This window comes from Pleuronectes platessa, chromosome 18 (assembly GCF_947347685.1).
Source record: "Pleuronectes platessa chromosome 18, fPlePla1.1, whole genome shotgun sequence".
NCBI lineage: Eukaryota > Metazoa > Chordata > Actinopteri > Pleuronectiformes > Pleuronectidae > Pleuronectes > Pleuronectes platessa.
In genome coordinates, this window is record NC_070643.1 from 15,609,667 (window position 1) to 15,629,278 (window position 19,612).

The 19,612-nt window shown below is 43.9% G+C and overlaps 1 protein-coding gene across 1 annotated transcript in view; it reads right to left on the reverse strand.

The window, feature by feature from the left end:
- Positions 1 to 2,961: 2,961 nt before the first annotated feature.
- LOC128461649 (CUB and sushi domain-containing protein 3-like) overlaps positions 2,962 to 19,612 on the reverse strand; it is a 307,734-nt gene continuing 291,083 nt past the window's right edge. The window contains 12 exon segments of the mRNA XM_053446673.1: positions 2,962 to 3,159; positions 3,646 to 3,781; positions 4,079 to 4,166; positions 4,253 to 4,389; positions 7,275 to 7,433; positions 8,198 to 8,257; positions 10,170 to 10,349; positions 10,442 to 10,553; positions 11,928 to 12,001; positions 17,371 to 17,544; positions 17,818 to 17,991; positions 18,114 to 18,293. Coding sequence (XP_053302648.1) covers positions 3,000 to 3,159; positions 3,646 to 3,781; positions 4,079 to 4,166; positions 4,253 to 4,389; positions 7,275 to 7,433; positions 8,198 to 8,257; positions 10,170 to 10,349; positions 10,442 to 10,553; positions 11,928 to 12,001; positions 17,371 to 17,544; positions 17,818 to 17,991; positions 18,114 to 18,293 — 1,634 coding nt within the window. The 3' untranslated portion in view covers positions 2,962 to 2,999.

Sequence of the window (19,612 nt, forward strand, 5' to 3'; positions counted from 1 at the left end):
ATTACACGTTGGATGGTTTTCTAGCAAGTATCACGATTAAAGGTCCAGTGTGTTAGATTTAGGTGAAAGGGATATATTGTCAGAAATTGATTATAAAATAATCCTAGTGGTGTTTTCACTAGTGTGTTTCATCTAAATTATACAAATTGTTGTTTTCTTTATCCTAGAATGGGTCTTTTATGTTTAAATACTTTATATCCACATCGGGAGCGGGTCCTCTCTACGGAGGCCGCCATGTTTTTTTTTACAGTAGCCCAAACTGGACAAACTAAACCTTTTCCGTTTTTATGACAACTGAAGGCTACCAGTTGTGCTCCTTCATGTTTGGAAGGTGGAGGGTGACGTCAGGGGTATTCAGCTGCAACATGCAATTTCACCACTAGATGTCACTAAAGTCTACACACTGAACCTTTAATATTAGGAGGATTCTTGCAATTACAATGGACCATTGAGATTCAGTGGAAAAAAACAACGTCAACCAGAGCTGCAGCTAAATGAGAGCTTGGTCATGTAGAGTTTCTGTGTTTACCGTACAACACTGAGGGTTGTTGACATCTCTGCAAATTTCTGTGGCCACATTTTTTCATTACATAACAGTGTTAATGTATTAGGTCAGAATACAGCTGTGACACGATGGCAACAATCACACTGTTGTGTATCCGCAGCTCTGCGTAAAGAGGCAGACAAATGGCAACCGCAGCGCAAACTCCATCTATGAACGCTTGACAAAATCCTCTCCACCTGTGGAAAATGCGGCAAGAGACATTAACTTTTAACAGCGTGATTGTTTGCTGGCAAAATCTTGCAACTCAACAATAATGACGACAACAGCACCACTGACACTCGTGATCGCCTCACTGGGAAAGACAGTGACCATGTGAGGAACTGCACGTTAAACAAGAAATTTAAAATAAACCAACTCCGCGTTACAAAGGAAACATAAACGCTGCTTGTGACTTCTGCGGACGGCACATATTTGTCATATCTTTTATCTTGATATTTCTTTCTTTCACTTTTTTCTAAAAACCGCTATAATCTGTCTTTCCCCTTCAGCCCCTCCCCTGTGGTAAATATATAGCACAAAAATATAGGTGGTGAATGCTCCCGAATATATATGCAATAGATTTACAGATCAGAAGATTCTGCAGCAATAACAAAGAAAGAAGATAAGCACTCGCAGAGTGCAGAATAACAGTGGAGCTGCGTCCACAATAAAAGGGCCCGAACCCTGTTTGTCTTTCTCTACGCCTGCTGGTCAACGTATGTCTGTCAGTGTCTCCCGTCTGTCAGCCTGTGTCTGTTGGCCTGTAAATCTACAGTTAAACCTGTGGAGGCACTGGACGACGGAGTCTGCAGAGTTTTAATTAAGACCCTGTTTGTCTTTTGTTGAACCTGTTGATTTCCTGCTGGACGTAATCCCACCTGTCTGCTCTCAGTTTTTTTTTATTAACGTGCGTTCCTGTCATCTTTTCTCTCTGCCACTCAGTCTCTCTCTAACCTTCCCACCTGTCCCTGTGTTAATCCATCTCTCGGCAAGTAGACAGGTAGTGTTTCTGTAAAATGTGCTTTAGTGCCAGAGCTTCCTCTGTTTGTCAAAGTCTTTTGCTTTGTTAGTCCATCAGAGTCCTCTGTATCCGCTCAGGGTCTTATTTCTCGTCAGGATCAATTTCAAGTCGTGGGATCAGGAACATAATTCCTCAAAGGCCATAATCTGTCTGATCTGATTCAATATGCAAAGGGACGACCTCTCTCTGTAACTTATTTCAGGTTAGACAGGCTCTGATTGGCCGCATTGGGATCATGAGATCTCATCTTCTCCCTTGATAACTCCCTCACTCGACTTTTTGTCCTGTTAGGGGGCTGGTCTCCATCTTCTCCGCCTCCTCTCTTATCCATTGGAATAAAATGAGCCGTGTATCCACGAGATGAGCGAGTGTCTTCTCATTTGTTATATCAACACCAGTTCCCCCTTTAGACTCTTTTTGTTTTGCTTCGCTCTAATCCCAGTTCAGTCAGGATTACAGCTCCGTCTCCAGGGCCGCCCTCGTCCTCTGCTTCGGAGTGGGTCTCTTTTCAAAGCAACTTTTTTGCTACTGTCTGCTAGCATTAGCCAGCTTAGCTTCCATGTTAATAGAAAAAGACAAGAGACCGGTCATGCCAGCCTCTGATTTTCATGGAGACGGGAGGTGGTCCTGTCTGGCTGTTCGGGCGACGTGATGCAAATGGCCTCCTGTTCACGACCAGTCGGTCTGGTCTACTGGTGCTCTGCCGGTGTGTGTTACTGTCAGTGAACCCATAGTTTTCTACGCTTCACAGTGTCGTCTGTGACGTCCACTTCACATCATGTTGTTCAGCACAGCTGGGGAGGGGGAGGAGGGGGCAACATGTAATAAATGAAATCAAGCCATCTTCTGTGGTGCAGTTTGTCTCTGTGATGTACAACCACGGCCGGAGAGCACTGAGAACGTGCTCGTCTCCGCAGCCCAGTGTCAGATACAAAAAACACGGCACTGGGCTCTGGAAACATGTCGTGATGATCGACTGGTTTGTCGTGGCTTCGTCATTACTTCCTGCGAATGAGAGCTCAAACTATAAAGACTGTGCAGAATCGAGTGATACACTATCCATGAACTGCAGAGTCCTGGGGTGACGGTGGTCTAATCCTCCGGTGGGTTCGACATCACATCTCACTGTGAGTTCACACTGGCTGTGTTGCATCTGTCAAAGGCAGCGGACATTTCAATCTGGGGACTCAAAACTTGTTTGGTGAGGAATGGCGAGGAACCGGCGCTGAGTTTTGGTTTCAGGTGGACAGTTTCCCCTCGGCTCGGGGCGTTAAGGTGCCAAAACTGGGACTGAAGGTCTTTTTGGAATCATTGTGTAGACCGTGTTATGAGAAGAAGCGATGGGCTTCTCCCCCCTCCCTCTCCGCAGCCTTGAACCGATTGTGGTCCCATTAGATATCTGAGTCATTCAGTTCAAATGAGGATAGTCAATCCTCAGACCATGGTGCAGACGGTGTTTAGATTCGGATCAAATCTGACGGCCTTGCCCTCCACGGCCTTGGCGTTGGTGTTGTACATGGGGTTCTCGAAGGCAGCCTGGCCGTTGTTGTTTTCGTGGACTGAGCAGCCGGTGTACTGTGTTTTTGGTGTGGTTCTGCGAAAAGAAATGCAAAAATAAATACACCGTTCAAGTTGATGAAGCCGTTCTAATTGTCTATTAATGTTAATAATAACAACGGCAAGGCGATGGGACAATAGTGAATGCAGGCTGGGGAGTGTGAGCGTAGTAAACAAGCTTATAGAAGGATTAGAAAGAGTCGTTGTGCTTTTTAGGAAGCCCAGTGAGATTCCAATCAGCGAAACCCAAATCTAATTCTCTCCAGCGAACGTGACATATTAGCGGCAGAGGAGACGCCATTTGCATCTGTTAACAAAGCGAACACCAGTCAACTGTTCTTTAAACATATCTCTGGAAAAATCCAATTTGCCACCTCCTAAACAGAAGTGTTTCACGGCACAGTTTGCAACAGACAACGACTTCACTCTTAGCACAAACAAGCCAATGAGACGGGGGCTGTTCACGAATCAGGCAAATGTCAACTGAGCCTTTTTTTACTTTTTGGGGTTTATCAGATCGTACCTTTGTTTGTAGAGATAGAAGCCGAAGCCAGTGAAGATCAGAGCGAAGAAAGGCACCAGGATCGCGATAGCCACCGAACTGCTGTTGGTACCAAGCTGGGGGGGAGGCGAGTTCTGACTCTCCGACATATTCAGACCTGTGACATACAAGGAAAATACATCATCATTATATTGAATGTTGCTGTAATAGACTCACTTTATATTAGTAGAGTTTTAGAAGAACTGTGCAGGATATGACTTCTAGGGCAGGGATGCAAGATTGGAGTTTAAACATCTTTAGACACATGCTTAAGGAGTTTAGCCACGACTTTAGGTCTGAAGAGCAGCTTTTTGTTCTTGATAAGAATGAACCCACTGCAGGGCTTATTCAGTCCAAATGATAAAGTCATTGTTGCTCCCTGGTCACTGTCTCTGTTACAGTACAAGACAGTTACCTAGTCTTTGCAGTCCAAACTGTCCGTAGTCTTTTCCCTGAATGAAACCCTGGAATACATAACTGGAACCGTCAGGCTCTGCTGAGACCTGCAGAGGAAAAGAAGAGAGGACGAAGGAATGAGAAACCAGATGTCATTGGGTTCTGTTCTGTTTATTGTTCCGTCAAAACTTACAAATCCATCCATGGTCCAGGAGTCATCAATGATCTTGGCTGGAGTGATGGCTGAGTCCTTCTGCTGGTTTCCCTGGTTCGCATAGTTCACCTGGTACATCAGCAGTAACAGCCTGGCCTCAGAAGCCTTATACACTCCTGCAGGATACAAGGAACATAAGGTTCATGATATAACTCAGAATATCACCTTAGTTTGTTACAGATCAGTAGATTCAGTGGGATGTGCTTTTAATCAACCAAATTTAGAAATCATGTCCAGGTGAAAATAACAAAGAGAGAAGAGAAACATGTATCAGTAGAAAAAACTGCAGTAATGTTTAAATGTACAATGTTTTTCGAAAAAATTTGAGTTAAAACAGTATGCACCTCCGTTAAACATATCCAGATGTTATTTATGGATTTTTTAAAAGCTGTTTCATAAACTTTTTAAACAAACATTCCTAAAGGGAGATGGTCATCTGTCCATCTGTGCAGAGGGGCTGCAGGTCTATAGCATTGTCATATTATGGCATTGAATAATGAAAAGAGAGTTGTTTTATGTAGAAAGCTATGTAATAGTGAATTTGTCAAATTCTGTCATAGTGAGTGTACCAATTACTGAGCTATGCGTGAAACCTTTGAACACCAAATTCCAATTAGTTCATCCTTGAGTCCAACCTTGTTCAAATTTGTGCCAGATGATATGTAATTCCTCGCAGGTATTTTCGATGTGTTGGGTTCACCAGATTGGAATGGGAGTGATGTCATAGTGTTATCATCCAGGTCATTGTATCTTCAGGAGAACATGAGCACATTTATCACCTCTCATCCAAGAGGCTTCTTCGCTTCAACCTGACTGGTGGGAAATCCCAGGATATTTAACCTCTGTGTGCCGCTCCCTATCTCATGAGTCATTATGTCCCCCCCCCCCCAGCCAACTTGTGTGTGTGTGTGTGTGTAGGGGGGGGGGGGGGGGGATGGTGTGACTGGTAGTTAATACCTTGTGGACGCACTCTGTGACTGTGAGTCATTAGAGTGGCCGAGAGTGGGTTGGTATTGATCTGTCCCTTTGAACTTGACATTTGACCACCAAGCTGTAACCAGTCCACTGACAGGTCCGTGTGCGGCACCGACCCCCATCCAACACTTTAACACCTACTCAAACAAAGTTGTCACCTCTCCCCAGTTGCCCGCTTCATTTGAAACATGTTGTGAGAGAGACCCAGGCTTTGTTTTTCCGTGCGGGACCGCCGTCTCATTTCCTGAGAACGTGTTCCTGCTTTCAATTTCCAGCCACATCCTCCTTAGTGGCTCTGCTGTGACTTTGCAGAGTCGTGGGCCAGGTCTGATGTCTCATTATCTTTAAAGCAAATGAACCTTGAGAGACATTTCAACTTTTTTATTGGCACCACATCGGCTGTCCTGGGATAACGTGTGCCTTCTGCCCAATCATCATTCATTGACCGAAGTCCCCCCATCCCCGTGATTAGCTTAATACCAATGAATGATTTGAGTTCATCCACAGAGGTGTTAACGCTGGCTCCAATTAGCTGACATCTCTGGAGATATGTCAGCAATAAGCTGGAGGAGATCATCATCAAAATCAGACAGAGTAGCTGCTGCGCAAGAAGAGGAAAGTATAAAGCACAAAGCTTTTCTCCACCAGCTATAAAACACGTGTTACACTTTCACTGTCTGTATGTTGCTACACAAACACAAGGTATGAAAGTACCTGAGATACTAAACCACAGTAAGACAAAGGAAACTATGCAGGCTGGGGTCTTTGGTATTATAAAGTAGATGAACATGAGAGTGAGTAACTTCACTTCTTGAGATACGGCAATGCATTACAAGCAAGTAGGTACCAAAGTAAGCTGGTTAGTTCAATACCTTTTTATTCTTTTCTGCTCTAAACTTCGTTGGTTCTGCCTGGAATATCCTGCGAATCTCAAGAGGACTAAACCATGACCTAACTTGAACTTGAAAAAGTCACGTGACCAAGATAAAGACTTTTTATTTCCTCGTGATTATGCGATATATACTTGATGGATCGGTCATTGCATGCACCGACTATGAATAGTTCTTAATCTTTACAAACAGTCTCTGCCGTTTTCCTCCAGAAGCTATCTGGGCATCTCTAGAGGATACTGTAGGTGAACGACCAGCCATAACACAGCTGCACGCCAGGGGAATTTCTGTTATTTCTGGTGCGTGCTGCTGAGAGCAAGGACGGACACGGCGAGCTAACAAAGACTAAGGCACTTTTTTAGAGGTGTTGGAACCAGTATTTTTTGCCAGAAAACCCTTTTTCTCATGCCTCCAATATTTACGCTGCACTAGGCTGAACACTCCGGCTTCAACCTCATGCACTTACACAGGTGCAATGTCATCATCACATTTTACTCTTTGAAAGAAAGCAAGTTTTATGTTTTTCCCTGAATATTGAACTCCTCCTTTAAGCACAGTGCTTTGTGTAGAAAAGCTTTTAGGTTTTCTAAAACTGGGCTCGGTCCTTCTGGTGCCTGTGTGAGCGCAGCTGTAGACGTTATTGATCTAAAGTTGCTCCTTTAAGCCTGAAGATGGATGCTAGGGGTCTAATAGCTGCGTGGTTATGCAATATGGTGTTTGTGTTCTGTGCTCCTGCATGAACCAACTATAGTTTCAAAAGGATTTGTCTTTTAATAGGGTCTCAACCCCCTGCTGACTTTGTTGTACGACCCTGGGAGGTCTTTGTGTGAATAAGTCTGTGTGTGTTTGAGTTTTCTTTCGGAGCAATAACAGTAAAAGAAAGTGGCAGAGCGAGGAAGCCAGTGAAATACAATCACCAATAATCAATCACTGGAAAGCAGCACAATGGATTCAAGGTGTTTATCGCGGGGAGTTCCATTTTTACCCTGAATGTCTTGTTGTTTGTTTAGTGTTGTTTTGCAGTGAGTCGATGCAGCATCATGTCGTACTGCAGCATAACCATGTCCTGTCGTTGCCAGGTCACACCGTATACGCGACACTGTATGTGGAGTATAATTAGCCATAACGTGTCATGCCTGAGAGGAGCAGCTCCATGTTGCCGTTGCTGAGGGTGACGTTGACCCTCCCGGTCGTGGAGTTGAAGCTGGTGATGCTCAGTGTCATGGGCTGCTTCCTCCCACGGTAATTGTAGGAGCCTTTCCATACGTAGTTAGGAGCAAAGACGTCGTCGGGAACTGCCGGAGATAAAAGAGAAGAGAAAGAAAAGGAAGAGATATGAGATTAGAGTCAAATGTCTTTTTCTAAATTATGTTTTAATCTTTCTTTTTTTTTATCTGAAAAAAAACCATAGACAAAACTCATATACGTGCATATACGGAAAATCAACTGCCTTGGTTCTTGTTGTCTGCCTTTGGGCTCAGTAAGATTAGTCATCAGTGAGATTTTAAATGTCATGCAGTTGAGTTCAATTAAATTAGAGCCATAAAGAAACAAAAGACAGTGGTTTCCAATGCGCCTGGTGGGAATTAAGTACATTGAATATGTAAACAGACAGGAGCAGTAAGAGATTTAACGTGCAGCTGAGGAGAATTTGGAGTTTCAGCAGATTTAGAGGACGCCTCCTGATTCGATAGTTACAGGAACCTGCTCATTTGTTCCCTACAGGAAGTCTTTAATGTGTAATGAGAGGCAAAGAGTTATTGAACAACAACTGAATCAGAAAGAGCAGAGCTGGAAAACTACAGAGCTTAAATTAAAGCACAGCGGACAGAGGAACAGAACTTCACAGTAGTTTCATTCACCTTTCGATGGGCAATGAGGAAAAATTCATTATTTAGAACTGTGCTGCAAAGCGGTACAATAAAACCAACAAGGACACCAGAGGAACGACACAGTGGATGCAGAGCAGTACAGAGTGGGAAGGAGCTGAGTTCATTGAACTACAAAACAAATCAGGCCCAAAAGAGAAAAGAGAAAGTAGATCTGCATCAGAACCGACCGTTTAGTTTGGGGCTGGGAGTCCCCGTCACTGGTTTCACAGGTTTCTTCTTCTCTCCAGCTACACAACAGAAGCAGAGAAGGACAGATTGTCTTCGATTAAAACACAGGAGCAAAGCAGCAGGGAAACAATATAACAGAAAGATTAAAACAATGTGGTTTTCACATATACTGTATACAAACATGGACGACACATGCCCAGGCTAAAACATATTCAGTGCTGCTATTTTGCAGTCTGAGCTGTACTAATGTGTTGAGCCACAATGGGGAGGTGTTGCTGAAATACGCTCCTGACCAATGGCAAGCCAGTCTCAGTTGTCAGTTGACGTTTTCAAAGTGAAATAACTAATTAAAAGAGAACTTACTGGAAAAATGAACACTTGAACAACATCAATGTGAGAAGAACTTGCTAAAATGCCAATTCTTTAGAGCATTTATTTGACTTTGACTTCTTAATTAAGTTCATGTCCAATCCACTAAGGTTATTTTCATACATGCACTGATAATCAGCTAATGTCTAAAGAAACCAGCTTTATCCAGGGGAGGGTGCCATTTATACGATCACATTATTGGAATGCAGTGTTACTATTACAGACATACAAAAAAGAGAAAGATGTAAGTTGAAAATCGGCTGCAAAAAAACCCCACAATAGACCCCCTTAATGTGTCTTTGTCGGCAGAGCAATGCATCAAGGATTCCCACCGTGCGTGTGACCATTCTGAAAATGGTCACACGCGCTAGCTCAAGATGCAGCCATTGTTCCCAACAAGTAAAGGCAAGCGAGGGAGAGGCTGTTTGTCCTAGACTTTCAAAGTGGACCTGAGTGCTCCAATTTTGAGGGCTACTTCAGGGAGAAGGTGTGACAGCCTCGTGAAATACTTTTCAAAACTGAATCTCACCGCTTTTCTCCTTTACACAAAGGAGGCCTCACAACTTTCACCTGTTAACCTTTGGTGATGAATAAAGTTAATTGAGCACAAGGTTGATGTTTTTTTAAGGAGCAAATTGTGCGAAAATTGGCAAATACAGTGCATTCTCTGGAAAGAAGACCTTGCTTTGTGCTTAAGCATTGATGAGATTTTCTGTGATACAATCGAAGGCAGCAGAAGAGCTACTAAACCTTACTGGGACTAAATTGTCTTGAGTTTCCGAGGGCCAGAAGTGCACTTTCAGTCTCAATGTTTGAGCCAACAAGGATGAGAAGTCCATAAAAAGAGCAAGGAAACGTAGAAATGTAAACAATTATATTATTTAACGAGAGATTCTGTGACTAAAAGACTCCAGAAGAGCTCCTCAGTTGACATTGTGGTGCGATACAGTGACCTTTCTAAGGAGTAGCTTTTCCTCAAGTAAGTCAGTTTAAGATCAACATAATCAGTCTTTCACTGTCAGCTCATTGTGTTTTTATCATTACCTCTGCAAGGGAAGGTAATGTTTCCATTGGTGGAAGGTATATATAAGCCAAGAAAGAACCCAATTATACTTTGGGATGAATCCGGACAAAGAGGCAGATCCAGAAATGTAATTGTATTAAGGCATTAATTGACTATTCACATATTTCCCAGGGAATAATTCATAAATCTTGATGGAATAAAATCAGGCACATTTTTGTGCAGCTATTTAAATACACTCTATTAAGTTGTAGTTGAGGGTTAATACTATCCTCATGAGATGTGGTGAATTCACAAACTCACCTGTTTGGACCTGGCGGACCAATCTAGTGAAGGGACAAAACACCATGGGATGTTTCTTATCTTTTATTTATTTTTTTAATGAGTGCTGCCAGACTCACCACCACCCCACCACAAACTAACCCCACACTCCAGATGGCACGTCTGCCTCAGTGTGTGTGTGCTGACAAAGTGTCCTTGAGCAACACAAGCTCAACACTCCTATCTGTTCAGTACCAGCATTAATCAAATGCTGTGGACTAAGCTTATCACGTTCGAAAACATGGAAGCGAGTGATGTACCTCGACATAAAGGCATCTTCCCGGTCCAAGTGCCGTCGTTCTTGCAGACTCTGTGCTCGGAGCCCCCCGCCAGGAAGAAGCCATGCTGACAGCTGTACACCAGGGTGTAGCCAAAACCAGGCAGATCCATTCCCACCACGTCCACATGGAGCAGGCTCTCTGGCTGCTTACAGGCGTGGGCTGCAGGGCGGACAAGGGGGATTCATTCAGATTAACGGGGACAGGCAGTCAGGATTGATGGGCGATGAGTTGAAAGGATTTTTGTTTCTTACGTATGCACTCGGGTTGTGTCCCGCTCCATGTCAGATCAGGGTGGCAGGTTCTGGAGGAGGAGCCCTGAATCAAATGACCTGGCTGGCACAGGAAGGACACCACACTGCCCACCTGTACAGGGGGGGAGAGAAAGAGTCTGAGTAACTACAAAGGTCATTTATTTGTTTGGGGGCAGTTATTGCTATAGAGGAATAATGTTATACTAACAAATACCAAATTTAGAAATACAAATCCATTCAGTTATCCTTTTTTGAGGGTCATAAGGGGACTCTGGCCAATCCCAGCTGCCATTGGGCGAGAGGAGGGGCACACCCAGATCGATGGCACATCACAGGACTGACCATTAACACCATTAATACCATTAACACCATTAGTCATTCACACCTACAGACACCTTAGACTCTCCAATCAACCTACAGTAACCACAGTCTGCAAGTCTTTGGACTGTGGGAGGAAACATGAAAGATGCTAGCAAAGAAGACCACATCCAAACTGAGATTCAGACCAGCACCCTTATTGCTGTGAGCTGACAGTGCTAACCTTTAGCAAAATGATTATTCCAATGGACATAATATGTCTGTTCCTCTTTTTTTTAAGCTTTGGCCTTGCAAGAGATACAGAGGCAGACGTGTGGAAGCTGCAAACACATGTAACCTAAATTGTTAAAAATCAAAAATGAACAATATTTGGGACTTAGTGTTATAGACACTGATGATCATTATCTCAATCAAACTGGCTCTTCTCAGGGTTTTCTTTAAAGACGATGCTAATATGGTAATCAAGAGCAATTGTAATCATTGTTGCTGCTGTAATCATTCTCCCTCTTAACTCAGGGTGTGAGGAAATATTTGCTAACTTGTTAACACCCACAGTCCCCATTATGTGCAAACATGTATCCGAAAGAAAAAACTAGTATGAGGTTTCAACAGCAGCGTTTTCCTGTGAGTGAATTTGTGTGGTTTGTCGCCATGACACACAACCACCACCACAAATCGACACATGGTAACTGGCCACTCACTTGATTTGTCCCTGTCGGAGCTGAAGCCTAATACGAGCTCTGAACCTTAAATTTCATTTTTGTAAATTTTGTTCCCTCATCTTCAACAGTGGAATAAAAAGAAAGGAAGTTGAGACAAAATGAATGGTTAAAGCAACCTAGAGCTCTTTTAGTGTCGACATGGCACATGGGAATCATATTGAGATTCAGATTGAGGAGGTTTAAGTGAGAGTCATGTGGGGTCCTGTGGCCTCGGGGTTCAATATGTTGACCGTGTAATCACAACTTTTCCAATCTGTGTCCAGCTGAGGACCTTTGAGGCTTTTATCTCCCTGCTCTCCTGTCTGCTCCAACTGTCAAAAAGCCAAAGATTTTCCTTCTGTCTTTCCCCCTCTCTGTTCTAGGATTTAAAGTGAAGGTCTTAGTTAGTTCATCTACTCGGGAAGCAGGGCTGCCTTAGAGGTCGTGAATCGGATCAGATACGTTACCTTGAAACCATAGGTCCGGTTTAAGGAGCCGTAGCGCGGTGTCCCCGGGTTATCACAGCTGGTTTTGGTCGGTTCTGCAGAAGAAAACGGGACGAGGGCGTCAGTAACTGCACACAAATTCTCAAAAGAGAGAGATATGTATTAACAGGAGCATCACAAGTCCTCTGGTAGCTCTCCTCTCCTCTCCTGTGTTGTCATGGTAACAGCGGGGCATGTACCGCGGCGGGGCAGCAGGTGGCAGTAGCGCTTTGTCGGAAAACGAAGCCGGGCCAACTCTGAGAGTGCGAGTCAGACTGGGAGTGTGTGTGAGAGAGAGAGTGTGGCAGGGTCATCAGCATGTGGAGCACATCCTGACGCAGAGCTCGATTCAATACAGCTTCCGAAATGACAGATCTCTGACCCCCCCACCCCCCACACACACACACCGACAACCCTCTCCCTCTCTCTTCCTGTATGTCTCTAACTGCCCTCCTCTCTCCCTCGCTCCCTCCCTTTCTAACTGCTCCCTTCCTCTCGCTTTCTATGTTCCCATGTCACCGTATCTCTCCCCCGCCGCCACCGCCGCCACCACCGCCATCACACCCCCTCCCACCTCGTCTGTCTTATTTAAAGAGCAGGCTGCTCCGGCTCAGAACTCATTCTGCTTCCGTCACATAGTAAAACACATCACAAACTAACATGCAGCAGCAATTACACACTAATAAAACACCCACATGCGCACAAAGCAGAACATTCACCCATAAATTCCAACTTCATTGCTATCACACACCAGAAAATAAAAAAAACACAATGCAGCTGTGCGTCACTTCACGTCTGTGCGTGTTTCATCCTCTCAGTCTTTAAAAAAAAAACAATCACGCTACAGAACAGAGAGATTTCCCCTTCACATGCTCACGCTAGATCCACCTCTTCCTCAGAAGCCACAGATTAAGTTTTAACATCGATGGAGTGGGACTTCAGAGGGGTGCCTCTTCTATTTTTGGATCATCTATTTCACAGGAACCATCGGACTTTACAACAGCTGTAAAAAGTACAGAGTGCAGCGAGGGAACCCCAAAAAAGTCAAGTGGCCGTTCACATCACGAAAGCTCTCGGGTTTATTACCATTCATCGCCACACCTGAAGTCTGAGCACCTGCTCGGCATCAGACTCCCATTGCCGTGGATTGACCCAGTGGGACCATTTTGTAATGTGTGCTGAATATCGCTCCTCATTTTCTCCTTAATCCCCAGATAGCGGCGGCTCGTTTGAAGTTGGTGGTGGATTCCCGTGTCTGGCAGCCTTTTGCTAACCACTGTAAATTACAGTGTGTGCTGCTGTTGTCTCACACATCAGCTCTTGCACATCCCTAATGAGGGCTTTTTCAGACGAAACTGTTCTAATGCAAAATGTTTCGGAGCTGTTGGCTAAATGTGCCACGGATTTACTGTGCAACCTTCCTCTCGAAGGAATGGATTAAACTCTCAACTCATGGTTTTTCACATTCTTCCAAATATTCAGAGAAGGAAAGCATCACACAAAGGGCAAGGTCGTACATCCCCGAATACCAAGGCGATTCACGCACCATCGCTTGTTGAATGTGAGCAGCAGGAACCAATCGTGTGGTTTGTGGCCTGTAATTGATACACATTCCATTTACTCCGGTTCAATGCCGTTCTCCCGACTCACTGCCAGCGAGGTGGCTTCTCTTTTGTGAGGCAGTTTCTAATTTTCATCGCCGACATCAAAAAGTGTAACATCTATGAAGACTAAAGCCATGACCGCCAAGTGGGGTCAACCACGTAAACGCAGTTGCTATTGGTTGAAGCTTGTGACGCCTGCGGTCAGAGTTTACCAAAGTTGTATATTTGAATCCAATATTTGACTTGCTCTCTCGCTGGCACAGAGTGGAGGAACCAACCCGACAGATGATTTACCGAGCTGGACCTGAACCCGACACTCTGAGGAGGAGGTTTGGCCCGATAACACCCACGTAGCAGTGTATAAAATCAAGCAGTGGAAAGCCCAGCCAATTTGACCGAACCCGACCTGAACCCAAATATCATCTCAAATTTTTGGTCGGAACCCAGACAGGTATCCACCCTTAAGCTTTCGGAACTTTGCTCTAAGTAGAGCTCATCCCCACGGCCTAGATCTGAATGCAGAGCTCAGTGGCCAATTTTGGATAACGCTGAACGTCCACATTATTGGGAACACCTGTACACCGGCTTCATGCAATTGTCCAATTTAGCCAATCATGCAGATTCAGGTCAGGAGCTTCGGCTAATGTTCACATCAATCATCAGAATTGGGGAAAATGTGATTTCTGACTACCGGTGCCAGATGGGCTGGTCTACGTTCCGATGCTGCCGATCTCTGGGGGTTTTCTCACACAACAACAGTCTCTGGCGATAATTCAGAGTGGTGCACGAGGAAGATACAGCTCCAGTACCGAAGATAACCAGTATTTACAACCGAGCTGAGCAGAAAAGCCTCTCGCACAGCACAACGTGTCAAAGCTCAAGGCAGATGGTTCTACTACAGCAGAGGACCATGTCGGGTCCCACTCCTGTCAGCCAGAAACAGAAATCTGAGGCCTCGGGGGGGCACGGGCTCACCAGAAGTGGACAGTTGAAGACTGGAGAACGTAGCCTTGTCTGAGGGGGTCTCGATTTCTGCCGGGGCACGCAGATGGTAGGGTCAGAATTTGGCATCAACAGCATGTTTAACATGAACTGAACCTGCCTTGTGTCAAGAGTCCAGTCTGCTGGTTATGGTGGTTTGATAGTGGAAGGGGTGGGGGGGGACGTTTTCTTGGGACACTTTGAGTCCCTTAATACCAATCAATCACTGTTTGTCAAGGCCTATCTGAGGGTTGCTGCTGTGTGAATCTCATTTGATCCAGTTTGCCTCTTTCAAATTGTACTTGAGTGGCCTACCATACCAATCTGAACCAATAAGAAAGCCTTGGTGAAGTGGCGATTGGCTGCATGAATCTGCTGCTGACAAATCGGCAGGAACAACGTGACACAGTCATGTCTACATGCACCAGAATCTCATCTTGTTGAATCAATTGAGGCTGTTTCGAGAGCAAAGCGAGGCTGAACCCAGTTTTACTACGTTGCTGCTAATAAAGCGCTCGGTGAGTGGATAAACCGCAATTTGCAAAATGAGATAAGTTCCTCTTGCGTGACTTTTTCTTGTGTGTGTCTGTGCACGATTCGCCCCTACAAAACACACGCCACACTTCCATCGACTCTCGCTTGAACCTGGTAAGACTGAACAAAACAACAAACGTCTGCAGTTTGTTGGAGACGGTCCTTTGTGAGATGGCACGCTGCCGTTGCTTGTGATCTGTATGAACGTAGTCCTCGGGCCACTGATATGCTTTTAGTGGGAAAGGAAACGCAGCCATTGTACAAGTGAATAGTGACATAACTGTATCTCGGTGTGTATCCAGGGTAACAGTGAAACGAAGTCAACACTCAACATTCCACAGTTCAATGTAAAAACAATCAGCAGCTTCAGCTAAGGTTGGAATCTTCGTTCACATTGTTGAGAATATATAGAAAAAAAACCTTTCCCAAGGAGGTTACATTTTCAACCCTATTCAATTCTTTGTTTGTTCATTTCTTTGTCAGCAGGATCACGTAAAGACGAAACCATGATGCAAGGATAAATGTTACATTTCCTTTACAAGGTGAAAAAGGTGTTTTTCTCCAATTTCCCAGCTAATAATTCATGGTTGTAAAAAAATCGGACATTTTCATGGTTCTAATATCTGTAAATTTGTGCAATTTTGTGTGGCTTGATTGAATGTAAGGGGACTGTTGGACCTTTGTGGAGGTATGGCCTCCACAATGACATTCTAATTGGTAAGATACTTATTTTAACAAGAGCCGCTCCAATTGGCCGTCTCGCCAAAGCTACGCCCCCAAAAAAACACGAGCGCGAATGTGACTTTTCCGTGACTTGCTGCTTTTTTAATAACAATATTCTGTAGAAAGAGCCTCCAGTCACTTATCATCATTATATTATTCCAGTAAGTCTATGCAACTTCAGTTTTAACACCACAGCAGTCGCTCTTCACAGCGAACCCTTGAGTAAACTAAGATGTGGCTGACAGCTCCGTAATGATGGGTCATTAATTGAGATGCTCATCAGATCAGACATCGGTCCGGGCTCCCCAGTGAGCCAGCATTAACTAAATAATGTGCTTCATAGGTTACACACAGATACATTCACAACAAACCAAATAAACTAAATCCAAAGAAAATCTATGTAGAGTGATGGGAAACCCTTAACTCGTTAATATTATACTTTGATATCTTATTTTAAAGAAGATGAATCTTAATTTATCTCCTGAGAAATCTCAATTTAAAGTCTGAGGGCTCGAGTGGAGGAACCATCACCTCCTTTCAGTTTGAACCCAGACTTTGAAGTGGTCGAGACACAACCCTGCCTGAGGATACCGGGCTGCGCTCCGGCTCGTGTGAGGATGAATGATTGATGATAACGTCAGGAACTATTAAAAAGTAATCAGTAAAATCTTCAATCAATTTTTGGTGGAGGTTAAAAGCCTCGGTACCGGGCTCTGAATAAGTTGAGAGAGTAAGTTGACTGGGATAAAACAGGGGAACTTTCTTAACTACTAAATCTTAGTAATTTTGTGATTCATTGTGCGGTCCGATTCGTGATCTTGTTTACTAAAGCTGTCACTTTTTGTTCGGTAATTAGAACCTTCATTCAAACATTGGAGGAACCTTTCATATTCAAACTGTCATGACCATCAGACTTTCTGAAGGAATTCAGTAGAGGGCGCTAATTGCCAGCATAACCTATTGGCTATTTGAATATATTCTATCAAATTGCCTCAAGTCAAATTTATTCGATCTTGATTTTGGGAAAAAGTGAAAACCCTGCTGTTTTCTTGTTCTTTCAACTCAATAACTATTTAAATATTATGTTTAACGACTGTGAGCTATAATCTTCTGACAAAGTTATTTTGCGACCACTTGCATTCGGGCAACATTTCACATTTCCCAAACTTTGTTCTCTTTTGTTGAATGAAAAACTGTTGTTACAAAAAAGCTTGAGGTAATCAAAAAGACGGATAGTTCTGGTTTCGGCAGTCAAAGATTTCCAATGAAACCCTGCTGCACCAAGACCAAAAGTAATTTCCAATACGAGTTCTAGCGTGAGATTGAGTGATCACATGAATATGAAGAATGAGTCGACCCAAAAGTGGTTTCTGTCGGCCAGTATGAGCCAAGGTTTAAATGTTCTGAGAAGAAAAAGAATAATATACCATAATCAGATTTCCTATTGGTTCAATGCAAACCGAATGACCAAGAGAGTCAAAGGAAGAACTCCCAAACAATATTTGGATGACATTTTTTTCGATTTGTTTAATAGCCTCCTTCTTTTAACCGTTTGCCAAGTGAAGGTAAATGAATTAAGTTACCGATACAGCGCGGCTTCGTCCCGCTCCAGGCGCCGTCACTTTCACAAAGTCTGGTTGCAGTGCCGACCAGAATGAGGGGCGGAGCACAGGTGAAGGACACTTCTGATTGATAGATGAAACTCCGACCCTCTCTGAAGCCACCGACTGGAGTTCCTGGGTCACCACAAAACTTGGCTGTACAGGGACGGACACACGCACACACACACACACACACACACACACACACACACACACACACACACACAGATCCAAATCAGTATGCGGTGCCAGGTACTCAGTGACAAATGTTAATGTTGCCTCCAAATATGATTTATGTTTGATAAAGTATAATAATTGACAATGGGAGTGTGAGTGAGTGTGAGTGTGTGTGTGTGTGTGTGTGTGTGTGTGTGTGTGTGTGTGTGTGTGTGTGTGTGTGTGTGTGTGTGTGCGTGTGCGTGCGCATACGTAAGCACTGTGGCAGCATGCCGCTCCAGGTGCCGTTGGCCACGCAGGTCAGGACAGCTGGGAATGAGAGCTCATATCCAGGCGAGCAACTGTAACTCACACTGCTGCCCCATTCAAAGTCACTGCCCTGCAGTACCCCGTTACTGATGGCAGGGGGAGCCAGGCAGGTCACCGCTGGGGGGGAGAGAGAGGGAGTTAGGAAAGAGAGAGAGTGAGAAAAAAAAGAAGCATATATCCAACAACTGCAGGTGATGCTGTTTTGTATAGATGAATAGATGTTTTGTTGGGTCACTCACCTGTACATATCGGCATGTTCCCACTCCACGTGCTGTTTTGGGTGCACGTCCTCAATGCCGATCCGTCCTCCTCCATCCTGTATCCCGGTTGGCACTGGAAGGAAATATTCTGACCAATCGTGAAGTCCTCTCCGTATCGAAGGCCGTTCGCTGGCACACCGGGATCCCCACAGTTTATCACTACGCACAGAGAGGTCGGAGGGGAAGAGATGGAGAGAAGATTAAGATTATACTCAAACTATGGCACAAAAGATATTTGGAACTCCTGCATGTGTGTCCTAAAATAATAAAGACAGCGGATCTGTGAAGGTGCCAGAAGCAAAGGGATGGTGTGGTGGAAAAGTATTAAAAGACTCTAAATGATTTATCAGGGGACCAACTGATAAATAAACAGATACAGATTGTATCTATAAGTATACGGATTAAGTCTATAACTGATCTCAAAGTTACTTTGATTCCAGGTATGATCTGTGTGGAAATGCATATTCCTCAATTACGCAATCCTTAATTCCTGATATGTGTCAGTTTCATTTTAGGCAGGCATTGACCTTTGAAAAAGTTATAAACTTCAATCTCTGCAATAACAAATATTGTTTTATTTTATCATTTTGAAAAAGTTAAATTTTGGGAGCAGTTTATCTCCCATATGGGTTCGACCTGTATGATCTTCATGATCTTTTATGGGTTTCACTTGCATGAATGAAACAACAGTGATATTAAAAATGCTTGACGTTGTCCTGGGGCTCTTTTAAGAAGCATTAGGATTCCCCTGACTGTGCTTATGAGGCGCTGTCCTTCATCGTCTAATAGGCAGTTTAAATGCTTTTAAACCCACCACAGATACTGTCATGCCTGATAATAGATGTAGCGTAATCTACTGTCAAAGGCCATTTCCTTTAAGTCAGGGATTCTTATAAACTTTTTTCCTTCTTTCCAGGTCCATATATTTAAGAATTTTTGGTTTCTCAGCATTTCTCCCTCTTAGTCCCGTCCTGCCGGCTGTTTTAAAACTTATCTCTCAGCGAAGTTTATTAAAGATAGAAATGAAAACGTTAAAAGAATATTGGAACTCTCCGAACATGGGGTTCTGAGACAGGTGGAGTTCACCCGGGGATACAAAGTTGAAATCGACAGCACTGCTGTAGACTCCACTAGCAACTGTTGTATTTTTCTTTACAGACATGTAAAACAAGCAAGATTTCTAAGTCTGTGTAGCATGATTAACACTTAGCTTTGGCTGCATTTCATACAGCACCAGAGCGTGGTGTACTTTATGGTTAATTGCTCTTGGGAATTTCTTCCTACAGAGTTCGAAAAGCAAATTAGCTAAAGTAAACAATGATCAGGGCTATTCATGAAGCCAAGGGGATGAAGATTTGAGGCTGATTCCATTACTCAGACTCTATACTGTCGCAGGGTAATTTAACACAGGGCATAAACCAGGGTCGCAAAAGGCTCGACAGGAAACCTTACAATCACGTTTAGTGATGTTTATGGGG